The following is a 19,645-nucleotide window of genomic DNA, read 5'->3' on the forward strand; positions in this document are numbered from 1 at the left end:
ATTCGGAACTCTAAATTCTCGAGAGTTCCGAAAATCAACTTCCGTTGATCCTGATCATAACAACGTTTGTTTTCATGGAAAAAATATATGGCGACTAAGAAACACTTAATGTCAACAAGATTTTCTGATTGACAAGAGAAAAGGTAAGTTTATTCGATTAATATTTATCTATTGCTGGGTTCTTGTTTAAGGAAAATTGATTTTAATGTAATTTTGAAAACAATTGTGCAGAAAATTAAAATAGATATATCGGAACAATTAATCCTAAGTTGCACTTGTATGTATTTTGAATTTTCTCTGTCTTTTAACTCTCTTGAGGGCGAGAAGTATTTAGTAAATGATCGTATATTGTTAGATAATCTTTAATAAATCGAAAGTGTTTATTATTTAATTTTATATCATAACCAACTAAGTATGTTCTGACAATGTATATTGGAAAGGGAAATGAAAATTTTAACAATCGTAAGTTCATAAATCAGCTATAAATTATCGGTTCATGTAGACAGTATTACAATCGCAAAGTGAGCTGAGATGATGATAAATGGGATAATTGACAACAACTAAATAATTGTATGTAAGTTTATCTCATCTGATATGTAACTTAAGAGATTCATTGTATTACTGAAAAACTTTCAGTCAAAACAGTGCTTCTTTCTGTCTTTGATTTTGACTGAGTGTCTGCTTTATTTTGTTTTTTTTTTAAACTATTGTTCTTGTCATTTGTTTTAATTAATTTAAAACAATACTGAAATTGATATAGGGCTACTATAACTATTTCACATGATGGGTGTGTAATTAGCATCGCGCTACACCCGGGGCTTCCATTTTTGTGGATGGGGCTAGTGGTTTTCTGCACTGAGGAATCCCCTTGGGCTATAAGGAATTTTAAAATACACATGTAATACATGAAAAGCACCACCGGTATTTTCACTCTTTTTTGCTATTAAATTCGGAGCACGGAGAACACCTCGTTTTATCTAATAATACGATTTTATCTTCTGTATAATGTGTTATTTAAATCTTTTGTATTTTCTTCCAAGTCGGAGAAAATTCCGAGAATCCAAATTAAATTTTGATATCTTTATAACGCAGTTGACTTAGATTTTGTAATTTTCGGAAAATTTCTATCTTTATTATGTTTATATAAAGTAATGATACAAATAATAAGTTCTTATAATTTTAGTCTAATAATTTTCATTGTACATATGCCATATATGGCTTCAAATGATTCAAGATGAAAACAAAATGATTTTTGCTTCGTTTGAATTAGACGAACTAGTGAATGACCAGAAAAAGAATATTTAAAATCTTTTTTTCATTTTTTTAAATCATTAATTTATATATGATTAAATTTTACTAGCGAAAATTAAATTAAACTTTAATTTTAAAAAGAATCATCTGTAGTTAATACCCTGGGACCCGTTTAATCAAAGGTCGTACGCCCAGTCGTAGCGCTATGCCGGCGTAAAGTCGGGTCTAGCATGAATATTTGCATTTCATTAAAGAGCGTATCCTTAAGCCTGACTAAATTTAGGCCAAAATTTTACGTCTACTCATGGGTAGGCGTAAAGTTAAAATAAGGCCTTTTTATTAATTTTAGCGAGTTCTAAAGAAAAAGTAAGGTTCTAAGAAGAATTTAAAATACAAACAATGCGTTATTTAATTATACATATTATGAAGAGGGGGTGGGGGGGGGGGGGTTGGGGGTTGTTACAACTACTTGGGGACGTAGTTGATTTGAGTAATAACGTACTCAAAGAATATTTTGATAAATTTCTGCTGAGAAGAAAAGATTGTCTTATTGGAGATTTCTTACGTTTTGACAATGCATTCATACACATTTGATTGTGGTATTGTATGTCTAAGGTATTGCAAATCAATTTACATATATAACTGAAAGCGGGACGGTACATGTATATGTACATGTATATACTATTTAGTAATCGGGATGTCCGTCCCTCCATCTGTTACGCTTTGGGGGTAACCATCTCTATCAGCAACTCCTTTCATATCACTGATTGAAATTTGGTGAAATTTTCACAGAATCTTTATTATATATTGCCATTGTGCCTTATCGTACTTTTTGATCCGACACATATTTTGGGTTTCCCACAGCAAAACATGGACACTGCCATTATATTTATATGGAAGGCAGGGGGATATCTTTTATTGAACTCATTGTTTACGGTACCTCTAGTTTCTTTTTCATTTACTAAAAAGAGACCCATTAAAATTGTCTATTTTAAAAAATATTTTCCAACAGCATATTTTCTGAAAAACAAAAATTACAACAAAAAAAAATCGGTTTCAAAAGCATAGTTATCATCTTTCATGTAATTTTCTACATTTAAGAAAAAAATTCAAAAAAATAAACCAATTTAAAATCAAACAGTTTTTGTCATGTTTGAAGAGTCAATTTCTTATATACTTCTCGTCCACATGCGTGGATCCAGAGGGGGTCGGAGAGAGGGTTCAGAATCTCCCGAATTTGCAGATTAATTAGCATTGGATGTACAGATTACTTAGTTAAGGACGAAAGTAATTATTTTTCTTGGTATCTGGGACAAGTGATGTTTCCGGCGAATCATATACCCCAACCCAGGGAGGGGGTTGGGGTCTCATAGACAATAAGAGATTTTTGAAAATGGTAATAAATTATTGCTTTTATAATATCGATGTAAGACGGTGATAATTACACAGTTAAGTTCAAGAATGAATTATTCCTAATTTTTTTTTCTCAGACAAACATTGATACAGAAGACGTGTTTAATTTTCATAATTTTGTTTAAAAGAGCAAATCTTACATAGTATAAGATAATCTGAGCGCATATAAAGCACATATAAGATGAAATTATATATGTTTTTGATTTCCTGCATTACTTACATTTTAATGAAAACAAAATAAAGAGTAGCTGTAACTAAATTTTAAAGACAGGGACCACACAAGCAGAGAATTTTTGTAGGAATATCTTTGTAGTCATTTTTCCAAACCTCTCTCTCTCTATCTCTCTCTCTCTCTCTCTCTGCGTACTTTTAAAACGGTACATCACATTTAATCTGCAGATAGTAAAGGATTTTTTTCTATAACTGAACAATTATGAATCAATTGAATTGACAAAAAATTAATAAATACAGAGAGGATTATCTTACATGTACCATAGTAGTAAACGTGTAAAATTTATTTCTTGACTCAAAATGTGTTCATATGTAAACCGTTTGCATTTTGTTTTCATTATTTTTGCTTGCATATACATTTCTTATTAAGATTTTTAAATCTTATTCTGTCTCAAACTTAATTATTAGTATTTGTCAGTAGAATCAGTATTTATCGAATCATGAAATTTATTATCAAGGGCGAAGTTATTAACCTGTATCAAGAGGGGGTATGGCTGTAATTAAATTTCCAAAATGAATAGTTTTGCTTAATTCCGAAATACAAGTACATGTACTGTCCTTTTCATCCTTTCAATTTATTAGACTTTTATTATTGAAATATTGTAAAAAACTAAAATTGGTTTCTTAAAAGATGCATGTCTCTTACATAACACTATAAACCCATGCATGTTTCAATTAGTGCAAGTATTAATTTATCTATAACTTGTGTTATTCTGTACTTTGACGTGCTACAATTTATACATGTTTGTACGCTTTGGGCAATGTTTATGTTTTTGCGCCTGCGCAATGCAATGTTGTCAAGGACCTAGTCCTGTGACTAAGAGTATCTTTTACGACTAGACTTACGCCACTTGGTGAAACGCAAATTACGCCCGACTAAATTTTGGCGTAATCCCCGGAAGTACGCCTAAGTTAAGGCTTATCTTTACGACTTTTGATGAAACGGGCCCCTGACTTTTTTTCACGATGAACCTTTTTTCAATGTTACTTTTTAATTTTTGCCTTATATTTGGGCTTGCCACTTTTTACTCGGGGATAGTAACTTTATTGCCACAAAGCTGTGGATTAGTACTTGATTTCCTTTATCATGTTTACTGCACAGCGATGACTATGATTTAATAGCACAAAAAGCTATTGGGTTTACGTATGTGAATTTATATGATTTAATGCTTACTTGTGGTTTTAGGATAACTGGAGATAATGATTCCTTTTTTCCATTGATATTACATAAATATTTTCCTACGTATTATGTTACAATAAATTGGTTTAGATTTTTTTTTTATAAAAGTAATCAATAATTACAATGGAAATTAAAACCATAATCATGTTCATTGAGGATTTTCAATATGTAACAGGTCAAACAGGAACTTCAATTCTGAACATTGCAGAGAACACACCCATCAGAAGATGACCCTCAGAAATAGGACAATTGTAAGTAATCAGTAAAATGAACAGGAATACTTCATGCCAACCATAAGATTTTTAGAGATATTTTCGCTTCTTAAATTAGAAGAGATAGAGGGAAAAACTTGTACATACTACATAACCAGAGTTTCCGAAAACTATCGGTCCTACCGGCAAAACCGATAGAAAATCTAAATGTCCGATGAAATTCGCTACAGTATCGGTCCGTGTGACCGATTGTGGTGAGGGCTTGTCCTGATTAATTTAATGTACTCTAATCTATTGCAATATCTTCATAAATGAAAAATTTCAATGCAGCAAGCTCCTATTCTTCGTAAATAACCATTATCTTATCCATTTTGCAGTTCTACTTGACTTATTTACTTCCAAAAACGATCGTTTCTTACTAATCCGAATTTCCTCCATTCCTCTGTTATTGGTAAACACATGTAGTATATAGGTCAAGAGGTGCAATGCCCACTGAGAAAACGTAAAGATAATTTTTTAAAATTTACTTTTATCTTGAATTTCTACTGCTATTTATATATGATTCAAATTTACAAGTGAGAATTAAACTTTATCTTTTTCAAGAATTAACTTTTTTTGTAATTAGTTGTTTCTTTCTCACAGTATTTACTTGGGGCTAGTGACTTTATTGCTGCCACAAGCCTGTGTGACCTGGTGCCATGTTTGAATTAATTACAGTTGCATGCATTTTATATTCCTGGTATCACAATCAGTGTTTGTGAGCCACAATTTTTTTTTACATATTCAATGCCATTTTCTTTGAATTACATCTGACATGAGAAATACACTGTATATTTTAAAATTTATTCGGACTGATAGAATATATTTCGGACTGATAGAACACATTAAGTCATCAGTCCGAATGACTGATAGAAAAATTTGGTTTTCGGAAACTCTGCATAACTACTAGGCAACCAACCTTTAACTGCAGGAAAGCTTTCGGTATGTACAATACAGCTACATAAAACCTCTTTAGTATTCATGTTAAGTTTGAGAAAGCACCTTAGTATTTTTTCTAGTGTTTGCCACATTTTCATGCACACTGTTTGCTTGTTTGTACTATCATTTTATTTTAAATTCTTCAGATGCCCTTTACCTTTGCCAGTTTTGAATCATTTGTTTTAAGGGCATCTGGGGGTTGGTTCCAGAACGTAATTAATTGTAAAGTAAATACTGGGGTACTATACGGTCATAGGTTATGTTAATACATGTATAACATTTTGTTCTGATAGAGGTGGCATACAGGAAAAGAAACAATACTAGATATCACTTCAAAGGAATAAAACAGCTTCATCTTGTAGGTGTATTTTATTTAAGGATCACTTATTCATGTCTGATGTGCTGAAAGTTATTCATAATCTGTTTGACTGTAATTTTTCATATTTTCAACTTCTATCCAGCTTAGTCAATTTTAATTAAATTTTGTGCAAAGCATAACCCAGGAAGGGGGATGGAGTGTCAAGTGTGTCTCTGTCCCTGTCAATATAATTTCAAAGCAGTTAGTAAGGTTTGGGTCAATTTTAAATCCTCTTTAGCAGAACCATTGGGCTAAAACAATACTAATGTGAAAGCTTTATCATTAAGTGTAGAGACGTTTTTGAAGATTATGTACACCTTATGTACTGATAGTGTTACATTAGAAGGCTAAAATTTGCAAGGAATAGGTGTAAAATCTTTTTAAAATCTACTTCTTAACAATCAGAAACCAACATACTATCTAATTAATATGCAACATCGTTTTGTGTGATAGTTGATAGAATTTAGTTTTTCTTCCATTTTATTTATCAATACATATTTCTGAATAAGAAATATACTTCTACTTCTTAGTTGGGTTTGATCAACATAAAGGGTTATCTTGCTGTAGTCAAGAAAAACATGTTTTATACGGCAAAGAAATGCCTTTATCTAATTGCAGAATGAATAAAAGGGACAGAGGCAGAACTGAAGGAGATGCATGAAATGAGGAATATTTCAAAGATTGCCTGAGCATAACCACTGCTACTGGATAAACATATGGCAATATTAAAGAGCAGGGTCAATGGAGGTATCATACAGTATAGGCCATGAGAGACCCTGAAGAAGAAAGTATTGAACAGAAACAAAAATAAAACCATTTTGACATTTATTGAAATATACATTTTAGGATCAAAGTCTTACATGTAAAATTTGGGCATGTAATGACTTTTCTCTAGCTCTAAGACTTATAATAGTGATGATTTGATTTAATATCTTTATCCCGATTTGTCGAAAAGATTTGGACATAGTGCATCAATTATTTTAAAGTTTTGATACAACAAATTCATTCATTGTACTTGTAACTGAGTTTTCTGGTGCGATACTGTTTTATCTTCTTCAAAACTAAGTTTGTGATTTCCAAACCAGATTAATGAGATCATGTAATATCTTTTAACATCGGTGACTATTTAATCCATTCTTTTACATCTCAGAAGTATTTTTATTATTACAGGGAAAATATGCATTGTACATGTATCTGTAATAAACAGGATTATAGAAATTTTCAATATAATACAACACAATCTTAGCAACTGAAGGCAAATATTTTATCAAGGGTGTGATCTATTTATCAATATGGTTTTCAGCATCTTGCTCTACCTGTAATGACTTGCTCCAAGTTCCAATATTTATATTTAAATTTTGCAAACATGGTTATAAAATTTTTTAAAAGCCAAATAGTTTAGGCACAAAATGCTTATATATTTCCTATCATTTGTAAAGTGTACACTGAATGAGATGTGGAATGTTAGAATTAAAGTATTTAATATGTTTGGACTTATGTATGCTTATGCAGATAAATCTGAATTCAACTAGGGAAGGTAAATATCATACTTATTGGGTTTGCAATCTAATGCAAGAGTATATATATCCAAGACAAATTTGACAATTTTAATGAAGGGTATAAGTAACCCAAGAAGAATTGGACAGGTAAACATCACCTGTTGGGTTTTATTCTAATGTTGGGATGTAATATCCAAGAAGAGTTGTTCCAATGTCCAGTACCTATTGGGTTTTCTTTCTTATGAAAAAAAAATTGAGTAACCCAAGAAGAATGTCCAATACCTTTTAGTTTATATACTATTGAAGGGATGAAGATATCCAAGAGGAATTGGACAGGTGTCCATTACATGTTGGGTAGTATTCTGATGAGGGGATTCTCAAGAAACCCAAGAATTAGACAAGTGTCCATTGCCTGTTGGGTGGGATGCAGATATCCAAGAGGAGTTGGACGGATGTCTATAACCTGTTGGGTGGTATTCTGATGAAACAATTCAAGAAACCCAAGAAGAATTGGACAAGTGTCTATTACCTGTTGGGTGGGATGTAGATATCCAAGAGGAGTTGGACAGGTGTCCATTACCTGTTGGGTTGTATTTTGATGATGCAATTCAAGAAACCCAAGAATTAGACAAGTGCCCATTGCCTGTTGGGTGGGATGTAGATATCCAAGAGGAGTTGGACAGATGTCCATTACCTGTTGGGTGGTACTCTGATGAAACAATTCAAGAAACCCAAGAAGAATTGGACAAGTGTCCATTACCTGTTGGGTGGGATGTAGATATCCAAGAGGAGTTGGACAAGTGTCCATTACCTGTTGGGTTGTATTTTATGTGGAGATTTAAGAAACCCAAGAATTAGACAAGTGTCCATTGCCTGTTGGGTTGGATGTAGATATCCAAGAGGAGTTTGACGGATATCTATTACCTGTTGGGTTGTATTTTGATGATGCAATTCAAGAAACCCAAGAAGAATTGGACAAGTGTCCATTACCTGTTGGGTGGGATGTAGATATCCAAGAGGAGTTGAACAGGTGTCCATTACCTGTTGGGTTGTATTTTATGTGGAGATTCAAGAAACCCAAGAATTAGACAAGGTCCATTGCCTGTTGGGTGGGATGTAGATATCCAAGAGGAGTTGGACGGATGTCCATTACCTGTTAGGTGGTATTCTGATGAAACAATTCAAGAAACCCAAGAAGAATTGGACAAGTGTCCATTACCTGTTGGGTGTGATGTAGATATCCAAGAGGAGTTGGACAGGTGTCCATTACCTGTTGGGTTGTATTTTGATGATGCAATTCAAGAAACCCAAAAATTAGACAAGTGTCCATTGCCTGTTGGGTGGGATGTAGATATCCAAGAGGAGTTGGACAGATGTCCATTACCTTTTGGGTGGTATTCTGATGAAACAATTTAAGAAACCGAAGAAGAATTGGATGTCAATTACCTGTTGGGTGGTATTCTGATGAAACAATTCAAGAAACCCAAGAAGAATTGGACAAGTGTCCATTACCTGTTGGGTTGTATTTTGATGAGGAGATTCAAGAAACCCAATTAAAATTGGACAATGTACACATGTTCAATTGTTCTTGGGTAGTTTAATCCCTTCGTCAAAATACAACCAAACAGGTATAGGACACTTGTCCAATGCCTGTTGGATACCTTCATTCTGTCCAACATGTAATGGGCATTTGCTTATTATTAATTGGTCATGACTCAAAAAGTTTCTCCTTAGATACTTAATTTTGTTATTCAAGAAAAGTTGAACAAAGTCTGAGATGTTTTGAGTTGTGTTTTCACAATTCATTTTTTTGCACTTAAGTATTCATATATTTTAATATTAGTTATTCTGAAATATACAGGTGTATATCCTTATTGCTAAGAACAAATTAGTTAGGTGTTAAAATAAAAGAGCTATATCACAGAAATTGACAAAAATATGGGTTCAAAACCAAAGGTTTTCAGTCTTGTCTGAATTTACCAGCAAATATTAAATCTATAATAAATTTGAAATAAATAAAAAACAATAAGAAAAAACCCAATAAAATACGGACACGAGGATTAATATCCAATAAGATTTGAACAGTAACTACCCAAATAATGCTCTCTCGTGTGTACACTTTTTTTGTATCCAATAAGTAGTATCCAATAGGACTTGGACTTGATGTACCCAATATATAACCAAATGTGTGTCCGTCCGTCTGTCTGTCTGTCCGTCTGTCTTTGCAATTGTGTCAGGTCCATATCTTTCTTACAGAGGGACATTAGAATCTACTACTCCACACTAAGATTGCTCATAACCTAAGGGTGTGTCATGACCTTGACCAAAGGTCATTTGGGGAAGTTCAAGGTCACTGGAAGAAAAATTTCATAATTCGTGTCCGGTCCATATCTTTCTTATGGATAAACTTGGTAGGTTCTCATTTCACACAAAGATTGCCCATGACCCAAGGGTGTGTCATGACCTTGATCCAATGTCATTTGGAGAAGTTCAAGGTCACTGGGAGAAAAATTTCAAAATTCATGTTTGACACATATCTTTTATGGATAAACTTGGTAGGTTCTCAGTTCATACAAAGATTGCCCATGACCCAAGGGTGTGTCATGACCTTGGCACAAGGTCATTTGGGGAAGTTCAAGGTCACTGGAAGAAAAATTTCATAATTTGTGTCCGGTCTCTATCTTTCTTATGGATAAACTTGGTAGGTTTTCATTTCACATAAAGATTGCCCATGACCCAAGGGTGTGTCATGACCTTGACCCTAGGTCATTTGGAGAAGTTCAAGGTCACTGGTAGAAAAATTTAATAATTCGTGTCCAGTCCATATCTTTCTTAAGGATAAACTTGGTAGGTTCTCATTTCATACAAAGATTGCCCATGACCCAAGGGTGTGTCATGACCTTGACCCAAGGTCATTTGGGGAAGTTCAAGGTCACTGGAAGAAAAATTTCATAATTCGTGTCCGGTCTATATCTTTCTTATGGATAAACTTGGTAGGTTTTCATTTCACATTAAGATTGCCCATGACCCAAGGGTGTGTCATGACCTTGACCCAAGGTCATTTGGAGAAGTTCAAGGTCACTGGTAGAAAAATTTAATAATTCGTGTCTGGTCCATATCTTTCTTAAGGATAAACTTGGTAGGTTTTCATTTCACACAAAGATTGCCCATGACCTATGGGTGTGTCATGACCTTGACCCAAGGTCATTTGGGAAGTTCAAGGTCACTGGAAGAAAAATTTTATAAGTCGTGTTTGATACATATCTTTATTATGCAAAAACTTACTTCTGAAAAACCCAGCGGTGGGTATTTTGTCCCAATTGGACAGTTCTAGTTTGAGATAGTAGGAGTGTAGTGATTATATGGATATTGGCCTAGAGAGCTCAACTAGTATTATTAGAGCACCTGACATGTGATGTTTGGCTGAGCTTCAAATTCCTGATTCCTGCCAGCTTGAACTTTTCCATGTCTTGTTTCACATATCGGAAAAATTCTAATTATGGTTCACAAATATACTGGTATTTATGCCCCCTTCGAAAAAGGGAGGGCATATTGCTTTACTCCTGTTGGTTGGTCTGTCGGTCTTGCTGTCAGTCCATGATCAGTTTCCATTCATTTTCTTTGCAGAGGTTGCACATATTGAAATGAAATTTGGTATACAGATTGAACGAGATTTATCATAAAAATATCCAGGTCAAGTTTTCTTTTGGGTACTGTTGGACAGAGTTATGCTCCTTGGACTTTAAAAATTCCAATAATTTGCAGTTTGCATACATTTTCTTGGCAGACTTTTCACATATAGAACTGAAATTTAGTATACAGAATCTGAAGAATATCTAGATCAAGTCCTGTTCTGGGTATGATTGGGCCATTTTGGACAGAGTTATGCCCCTTGGACTTAGAAAAATTCCAAAAATTTGCAGTTCGATCTGTTCATTTTCTTTGCAGAGTTTGCACATATAGAACTGAAATTTGGTATACAGATTTATTATAAAAATATCTAGATCAAGTTCTGTTTTGGGTATGATTGAGTTTTTTTTGACAAAGTTATGCCCCTTTGACTTTTCGGTAATTTGCAGTTTCCCTTCATTTTCTTTGGAGAGATTGCATATTTTGAAATGAAATTTGGTATACTGATTTATCATAAGAATATAAAGACCCAGGTCTGTCTCAGGTAGGATCAAGTTATTTTTGACAGAGTTATGCCTCTTCGACTTAGAAAAATTCCAGTTATTTTGGGGGAGGACGCATAAGTGTTTTACAAATAGCTCTTGTTATAAGTAACATTCCTGTCGGACCATGCTGTTATGCTATTATGAATGACCTGACTGTTGATTTTGTTTTACAGGTCCTGTTTGGTACTATGGATGGACAGATCATTGTACTTAGTTCTACTGGTACCATGGTAACACAGGTGATGGTGATGCAGGGAACTGAGATTATCTCCCTTGCCTGGTCCTGTGAAAAGTTCAACATGGATGAGTCCTCAATGGAACAGAATGAGAACCTGACTGCCCCTCATGGTGAGACCACTGTGTGAGACTGAAAAAAGTCAACAGGAATTAATCCAAATCGATGAATTAAAAAATGTCTCTTTGAAGTAACTTCAGAATAGCAAGGATAAAAAAAACAACAGAAATTTCATAATCCTATTTCATTCAAATTTAATGAATAATAGATAAGCTCTCTAAATTTTCCATAGAGTAACAACACTAAAAAGGTATTTATAATTTTAAGGTTGCACCACATGATTTTATATTAAATTGCCAGAATTGATAACACATTTTTTTAAGTAGATGAACCTGAATTTTCTTTCTACTTCCTTCTTTGAATGTCATCTTAATTTCTCTAAAGGCCACAAATTATTACAGATTTAGCTGAAGTTTATTATTGACGTCAAGATGGTAAATTTAAAAATAAGCATTTTTTCTCGCTATGTATTCTCAAATTTCATTATATCAAGTTGATCAAAAGTTCACCATCTTGCAATCGAGAGGTAATAATTGTTCACATACCGGCTTTGTGATTATACTGCCATTTCTGATTGGGCAGTGTTTTCCACCAAATAAATATATGTCAGTCTGGAGGAAATTCAGATATAATGATTTTACTTTGAAATCCACCTACTGTAAATCACGTTTTATTCGCGAGAACTTTATTTTTGCGTAATTACGCGAGACAATGAGCTCGCGAAAATTTCATTCTCGCGTTTAAAAGTATTCCTTACCGTTATATAGAGAAAAAACAACAATTCGTGAAAATTATGTCTCGCTAATAAAGAGTCAATGACTATATCGCGAAAATTTAGTGTTCTACAGTAGTTTAAAGTTGCCCACTTGCGAGAAGGGCAAAGGGGGAGATAACAAATCTTAGATAGGATGAAAATCTCCTGGTATACCTTGTTATAATAAAAGGGAAGAATATTTCATCAATGGAATAATCTAAAAGTTGTCTTTAAACATACATGCTTGTACTGTGTTTTAGTGTCAACACCTAAATCTGTGGATGCCGTTTTGGCGGTGTGCTTTAAGAGTGGTGCCATATACCTAATGTCAAACTTTGATGACCTACATCCCAGGATCATTTACACCAACCTCAAAGGTAAAAACGCTCATTACAGGTAGATAAAATTATACCTCTGAATACTAATTCCTCTGAAACTGGTTTAAGTGAAAGGAGGGAAAAAGTATTTTATTTCAATACATTTGTAAATCAAACTGTCATTATCTGTTAAATAAATATCTGGCATACTGGTAATGCATAATTGATTTGAAATGTGTAAATTGTGAGTGGTTATGAAGATCAATTTCCCAAATTTTCAGTATTGAAAGTCAAAAAGCTTTTATTACCATGATAATGTAAGTTTATTTCGCTCATAATTAGGTATCAATATATTAAGTAAACAATAGTTTTGGAAAAAAATGTAATTTCAAAGTTTTACTTTGAAATTCCATTATGTATAGTACACACAGAACTGTTTCTGACAGAAACCTTCAAATCTGTATTGAGCCAGTAATTGTGATGAAAAAAGCTGATTTCTTAAATTGATTTTGCTATTCCCTGTTGAATTTCCTTCCTTTTAGGACATAACAGCATGGCTTCCAAATTATTCAGAAAATGCCTTTTGTCCTGCAGTGTTCTAATCATCTTTCTGTTTAAAACCCCGCCATGCTTTCTTTCATTTTTCGTTAACTCCCTGCTGTTTTGTTGATTTGTTAAAGATACTGTAAAAGAAACAGTACAGATATGTCAGTCACTCGCAGGACTGGTTTCCAGTTTTGTACAGGAAATTGATTTTAGTTGTTTTTGGTGTGTGTCACTGTTTTGAATCAGCCAATACTGATTGCATGACAAGCAATGGACCCTGCTACAATCAGGAACAGACAATTTTTTTTTGTATGGCAACAATTGCTTATCTACGTTACAAAAGCTGGGAGCACATTGTTCTAATGAGGATGTCATGAATTGCCAGAGGACCTATTCTTGCTTCATTAGGTAGAAGATTATAGAATCAACCATAGGGGTTTTTTGCCCCTCATTTGATCTCTGTGTTTCTATTTAGGGTGCATTTTCATTGAATGTTTTCAAGAAGTGAATACTTGGAAGTAAATGGATATATATATTGCATTACTTTATGACAAAAATGCTGTATATGGTAAATGCTCTCATTGCTTATTTCAAATTTTGTAGCAATATTGCATCGCTTTAAAAGTCAATGAAGACACTGCACACACCCCAACCTAATGTTATCTTTAGTTTTTTGTTTATTTTTGGAAGTGAAGTGTTTATCTTTTCAGCAGATATTTTTTTTTAGCTTTGAGCTCAGTCCCTAGTGAGAATTTTTAATCTCATTGACATGAAAAAAACTAATGGTTTTGTCTCATTTGATACTATTAAATATAGCTTTTTGGTATTTGGCTTTTAGCACTATTATTAGATTAAGTTGCTATCAATGATCTCACAGTGTATTGTACTTATTTTGATTGAACAGGCTCCATTAAATTGGACTGGTCTAACTGTGGTGAGGTGTTAGCTGTTGGGGGATTCACAAGGTTACCAAACCTTCAGTGCCAAAATGAGGTTCATTTTTACACAAAAGAGGGACAACTCCTACATAGGGTTTATCTCCCTTGCCAGGTAATGCAATATTCATCAACATTCAGTCTCCTTATTCCTGAAAAGTTAAATTGTTAGAAGAATGGAAAATTTTAATTATTATTATCCTCAATATTATTACAATTAATATACCACATGTCTATAATTGTTGTGCTTGTGTATGTTATTATGTACATGTTTAATGGGAGTTAAGTCCAGAAAGTTGTAAATTTGATAATTTGTTTCGAGTAGTTTTAAAATACTCTGTATTGAGAGAAGCCATGACTTATAGCATAATATGTTACCCAAAGATAAATCCTGGAGTTTTTTATCTGTTCTAGCATGGACCTTTTATTCTTTTTGATATCAATTTTCCATTCAAATAATTGAAAATTACACCAATTCTTATATTTATGAAATCCTTCTGCACTGAAGACATTTAGTACAATAATTTTATCCTGAAATTATTTATTTTTTGTCGCTTGTGAAAATTGTGATTAGGATAATGTTCATCCATCAGGATGCCAGTGTTGTGATGGATGGAATTGCTGCATTTCAGGAGGCCATTCCAGCAGTCATTAAGAGAAGGGGATTTATATTTGTCTTTGCCATTCTAACCATTTGTACTTATCGCGAGCAATGGAAATCACCAAACGTGACAAAATGGGCAAAAAAGTCTATATCCCTGCTACTAATTTGTTTCATTTTTTTTTCTTCCTTTTTTTGGAATTGGCATCTATTTATGAAGCTGACAGTAAATGGAGTTTATTCTAGACTTGTGAGATAAAAGGTGTGTGTTGGCAGAATGCATTAAAGAATATGGTTTGTCAATTAAGAGTGTTTTTTTTTCTAGGAATTCTAAAGGTGCCTGAAGGTTTAGACATTTGTTTGAAAGGGAAAAAAATAACATGCTGAAGTCAGAGAATAATTAAATGGAAATCAATAAATATAGATTTCACAAAAATAAAATCAAAAGAAAAAAAGATAAAATGGCACATCTTGGACAGCATTCCTTTTAATTATATCAAATGTGTCTCACTTGTTACCACCTTTAACAAATATACTATTAATTTCATGACCTAGTATGTGCATATATATATATTTTTTTTTCAGTGATCTATGTCTTCATATAAAGATAGAACAAACAGGTCGATAGTCAAATAGGAATTCACTTCCCCCTGGGCAATGTCCTTTTGGGGAAGTTCACAACAACAAGATGCAATGTCATTAAATGGTACATCAATTTAAAATTACAATTTTTGTGATTTGATCTGCAGTTGATTTGAAGATGGAAAAAAAAATCCACTATAATTACAAACATTCTGACTAGTTGTCTGGGATTTACATGCCTTTTGTGACTTGGAATGGAAATGTTTCTCTCCAATTAATACATCTTCATACCTTTGAGGGATTACTTAATGGCTCTATAGAACAGATCCTAAAGTGTTCCTTCTTCATTTACCAATCAGTTAATTGACAGATTTTTTAGTTCCTGTTAACCATAAAAGTAGGAGGCAGAGAAGCCTTAACAGTTTCAGACGAAAATACCTTAATTGAAAGCATAAAATACTGTATACAGGGTTATTTTCACCTTTCACACTTGCTAACAATTTTACCCTGTTTTAAATTTGCCCTGCAGTCACAGTTTTAAGAATTTATACTGTGTTCTTTGAATTTGCACTATTTTAAATTCACCTATATACTTGTGGCAAGGGCAAAGGAGGTGAAAATAAAATGGGGGCAAGAATTTCCCTGTATACAGTAACCTAGAATTTTATGATAAACTTCCGTATTTGAACTTTGACCATGGTCTAGAAAAGAGACAATTGTCTGTTTTTGCGAACATTTCTCAATTCAGGCTTATAAATTGTAACTCTTCTTCAAGAACATCCATTGATGATATTTCAGTGCTAACAAAAGTGCATGGAAATATTTGAAGATCTTGGTATTATGTTTGATGTACAGTATTTTTTTTTGTTTTTTTCTACAGATATTGTGAATCAGAAAATTCTATATAGAAGAGAGAGAGAGAGAAAAGGAATTTGGTTTAGATTCTCAATTAATTTGTGAAGTCATTTATGTTGTAAATGAATTAAGATATTCAATATTTGATTAAAGTGTTCCAATAATGATCATTGCACAAAATTAACAAATGAGAACACTGTAGCTATAGTTGTGATTTGAATCTCAAATAGGACACAAAAGAAATGCATGATTTGACATTAGGTCAATTTTTATTCATTTAGTATTTAAATTTGAATATATGAGATTTTGAAAATCTTATCATGGTTAGTACTCTCTCTCTCCCTCTCTCTCTCCACGAAAACTCACTGGTCCGAAGACCGAGGCCAGTGAATTTTGATGTCGGGTCAGTGAAAATCAAAATTCAAGAAGTCCGATGGGCTTGTTGATTATAAAAATCAAACACAGTCAATATATATCTTAACTGACTTACTTGCATAAATTTCATTGATATATGATATAAAAAGAATAAGCACGTGTTGTTGAATGATATTATTGTAACCCTTATTATCATAACATGGATATATTACGTAACAACCGGAACTAGCCAGTAAATATTAACTAGTACGTAAAATGTGCATCAACGAACAACTAACAGAAACGCGACAAAGGACAAAAAATGGCGGCATTCAAAAGTTGAAGTATGTAAACATGTATAAATTTACAGTTATGAAAATGTATTTATTTTATTTTTTAATCAAGGGGCCAGTAAAAATTTTGGTGGGCCAGTAAATTTTGAAAGTTCACTGGTCCGACTGGCCAGTTAGTTTGAAAAGTTTTCGTGAAGACTGGACCCTTCAAGATTGGATATTTTGTGTTAAAACTTTCAAGAATTTTATTTCCATTTGAACAAGTTCAATGTCAGTATGAACATTCCATAATTTTCTTGATCCCCCAATGCATTTTAATACAAAGCTATCTCCATGTATTCTTTGCATGCTAATATGGATGCTTCAGACAAATGACTTTTTGGAATCCATGCAATCATAATAAAGCTGGAAAACAATTTCTTGGGTCAGACATGATGTAAACTTATCCAAATAAGGCAATCTGAAAACAAACCTAGATTGGCCCTGATTGCATTTACGTAACAAGACAGCTTATGGGTCGTCAATGTTTCCGATCCGGAGATCATATACATGGGTCGCCTGGTCTTAGCCTAGATAATTTTTATCTGAAGTTCCTGACAATTAGCCAGGCCTTGTCGCATTAGAGGCTCTCTGATTAGTCTCAGAATGAGGCAGAGGTGGAAACAGTTTGATAAATTGCGTACATTGTCAGGCTTCTTTTGTTTTTTTACCCTGACCCATTTACGTCTATATAAAGGATATTAAGTGAAGTCGTCATTGGCTTTGTTATGAATAATCAATCTTGTTTGATGAATTTCTGTTTGAATTGGGGTAATAATTATGCTTTGTGATGATGGATTGTGAGATGAAGTAATAGTACTAATTATCGCAGGGAGTGGTTTGTTTTTTGTGAGATTTTCATTACGTGTATGATAAATCCATGCAAGCTAAGGAAATGCATTCAGATAATTTCTTTTATGCGGAAAAAAAAATGTGTTTTACATCTTTTTATTTGATTAAATTTGAAAGTAGGCAGAGTCTTATAAACAATAATGACATCAATGTATTATTGCTTGAAAAGATCGATTAGTAAGATTACACTAAGATAGATAATTTGTAAATATACTGTTTTGGTCTAGGTGAACACTTTTGCAATGGCTTTTTAAAGGGGGTCTCTGTTCAAATTCTTTCAAAATTCTCTTCCTTGTACTTGTTTGTATGATTTGGTAAACTTTACAGCACAAAAAAAAAAAAAATTCATACTAGTGTTACAATAGTTACAAAACATTTCAGGTATATATTAAATGCTGCTCCCTTCTTTCTTTTTCAACAGACAAATAAAGTGATACTTTTAAGTTACTTTTATGATAGGAGACTTTTTGTAATGAAATTGATATCGCTGGTCATTTCCTTTCTATCTTGAAGGGTAAACCTCTGAGTGCTCTATGCTGGGGCCACAATGACCGCCGCCTGTTTGTGGCAGCAGGGTTTAACCTCCACGTGGCGTGGGTGATGAAGAAGGTGCCACCTTTACAGTTCCTCTGCCAGAGGGTCATACAGATTTGTATAAAGAGTGAGAAGTTGATAGGAAAACTACCTCTACCCATGAGACTTCATCATAGTGTTCAAACCATGTTCTCACCTACCATCAAGGTAATGTGGTAGTGTTCAATCCATGATGTCTGCGTTTACTGGCTGATAAATAGAGTCAGTTTTTTTTTTCACTAATTTGATATAAAAATTTTTTTTACTATTTTTTTTTCGAAGGAAACTGATTTTCTCCAGTAATTTCACATAATTCTCACAAGCAGGAATGCTGTTATAAAAGATATTTGCTTTAATAGAGAGTCGATCAGAATCTTTCCATCATCTGACATTTTCTCATTGTAAAAGTCTCGGAGTTCTCAAGATTTCAAAGGCCATACCAACATTTTCTCATAATAGAAAGTCTCTGGTTGCCAATTATTTTAACAGTGGAAGGCTCTTGATAAATGGTGTTGTGTTATGTAATGTTCAATAAATTTATTGTGTATGATTGCGCAAAGCCATGCAAGAATCAGTTTTCTTCCCATTTCTTAATAATATTGTGTTAAAGAATTCCTTAAAGGAATAAAAATGCACTGTTTGAAATCGGATCTATTGTGCTTTTAAGCTTTATTTATTGGTTCGATATCATTGAAGCTGGCACATGCAGCTAGTAATATATGTTGAAGTGGGAACAATCAGCATCAAATTTATGACAGTCTCATTTTTTTTTTTTATTTTCTCTCCGTATTTTGATATAATGAGCTATAGTAAATGATATGTTATATTGCTCTGAAATAGAGAGAAAAATTGATAACAAGTTCCCTTCAGCAGATAAAATCTGCCTTCCTGTCTGGAGACAAACTTGTTTGTACTTTTATTGAAATGTTTTCTTTATCTGATTCTATTATTGATTTTGTTGACGAGGACATGTAGCCAATTCTAATTAATATCAATTTGCCATTAATGTCTACAAGACAAGTGACAAAGATCAGAGCTAAGCTATATTGTTTTTTTTTTCTCTGACTTGTTTCAACCAAGGCCTCCGCTTTGAAGGAGGTCTGTCTGATATGTTTGTAATTTCTAGTCTATTGGCTCACTATACTGTTTATTGGTAATAATTTGATGGCTAATTGCTTTGAAAAATAATAAAATTAGGGGAAATGCACGTCAGTATTTTCCATCTTTGTACTTGTTAGACCCCTTCTGGTCCATTTTCAAAGAGTACAATATCAAAACTGGGAAAGAGCTGGGACAAACTGTAAAAAAAAAGTAATGACTTGGGGACATCCTGTAAGAACAGCACACATTAA

At 33.3% G+C, this 19,645-nt stretch overlaps 1 protein-coding gene and 1 long non-coding RNA gene across 4 annotated transcripts in view; both read left to right on the forward strand.

The window, feature by feature from the left end:
- Positions 1–19,645, forward strand: part of LOC134247443 (tubby-related protein 4-like) — a 52,127-nt gene that overhangs the window by 17,649 nt on the left and 14,833 nt on the right. For all 3 annotated transcript variants that reach the window (XM_062729809.1, XM_062729811.1, XM_062729810.1), the window contains 4 exons: positions 11,471–11,645; positions 12,607–12,723; positions 14,114–14,259; positions 18,234–18,461. In XM_062729809.1, the coding sequence (XP_062585793.1) occupies positions 11,471–11,645; positions 12,607–12,723; positions 14,114–14,259; positions 18,234–18,461 (666 nt within the window). The remainder of the gene's footprint in view (positions 1–11,470; positions 11,646–12,606; positions 12,724–14,113; positions 14,260–18,233; positions 18,462–19,645) is intronic.
- Positions 83–7,071, forward strand: LOC134247441 (uncharacterized). Its single transcript, XR_009987843.1, has 3 exons — positions 83–143; positions 4,251–4,326; positions 6,242–7,071. It is a non-coding gene; the product is annotated as an uncharacterized LOC134247441 (long non-coding RNA).

The sequence above is a fragment of the Saccostrea cucullata genome, unplaced genomic scaffold, assembly GCF_032062105.1.
Source record: "Saccostrea cucullata isolate Sc308-1 unplaced genomic scaffold, CSIRO_AGI_Scuc_v1 ctg1989, whole genome shotgun sequence".
In the NCBI taxonomy this organism is placed as follows: domain Eukaryota; kingdom Metazoa; phylum Mollusca; class Bivalvia; order Ostreida; family Ostreidae; genus Saccostrea; species Saccostrea cuccullata.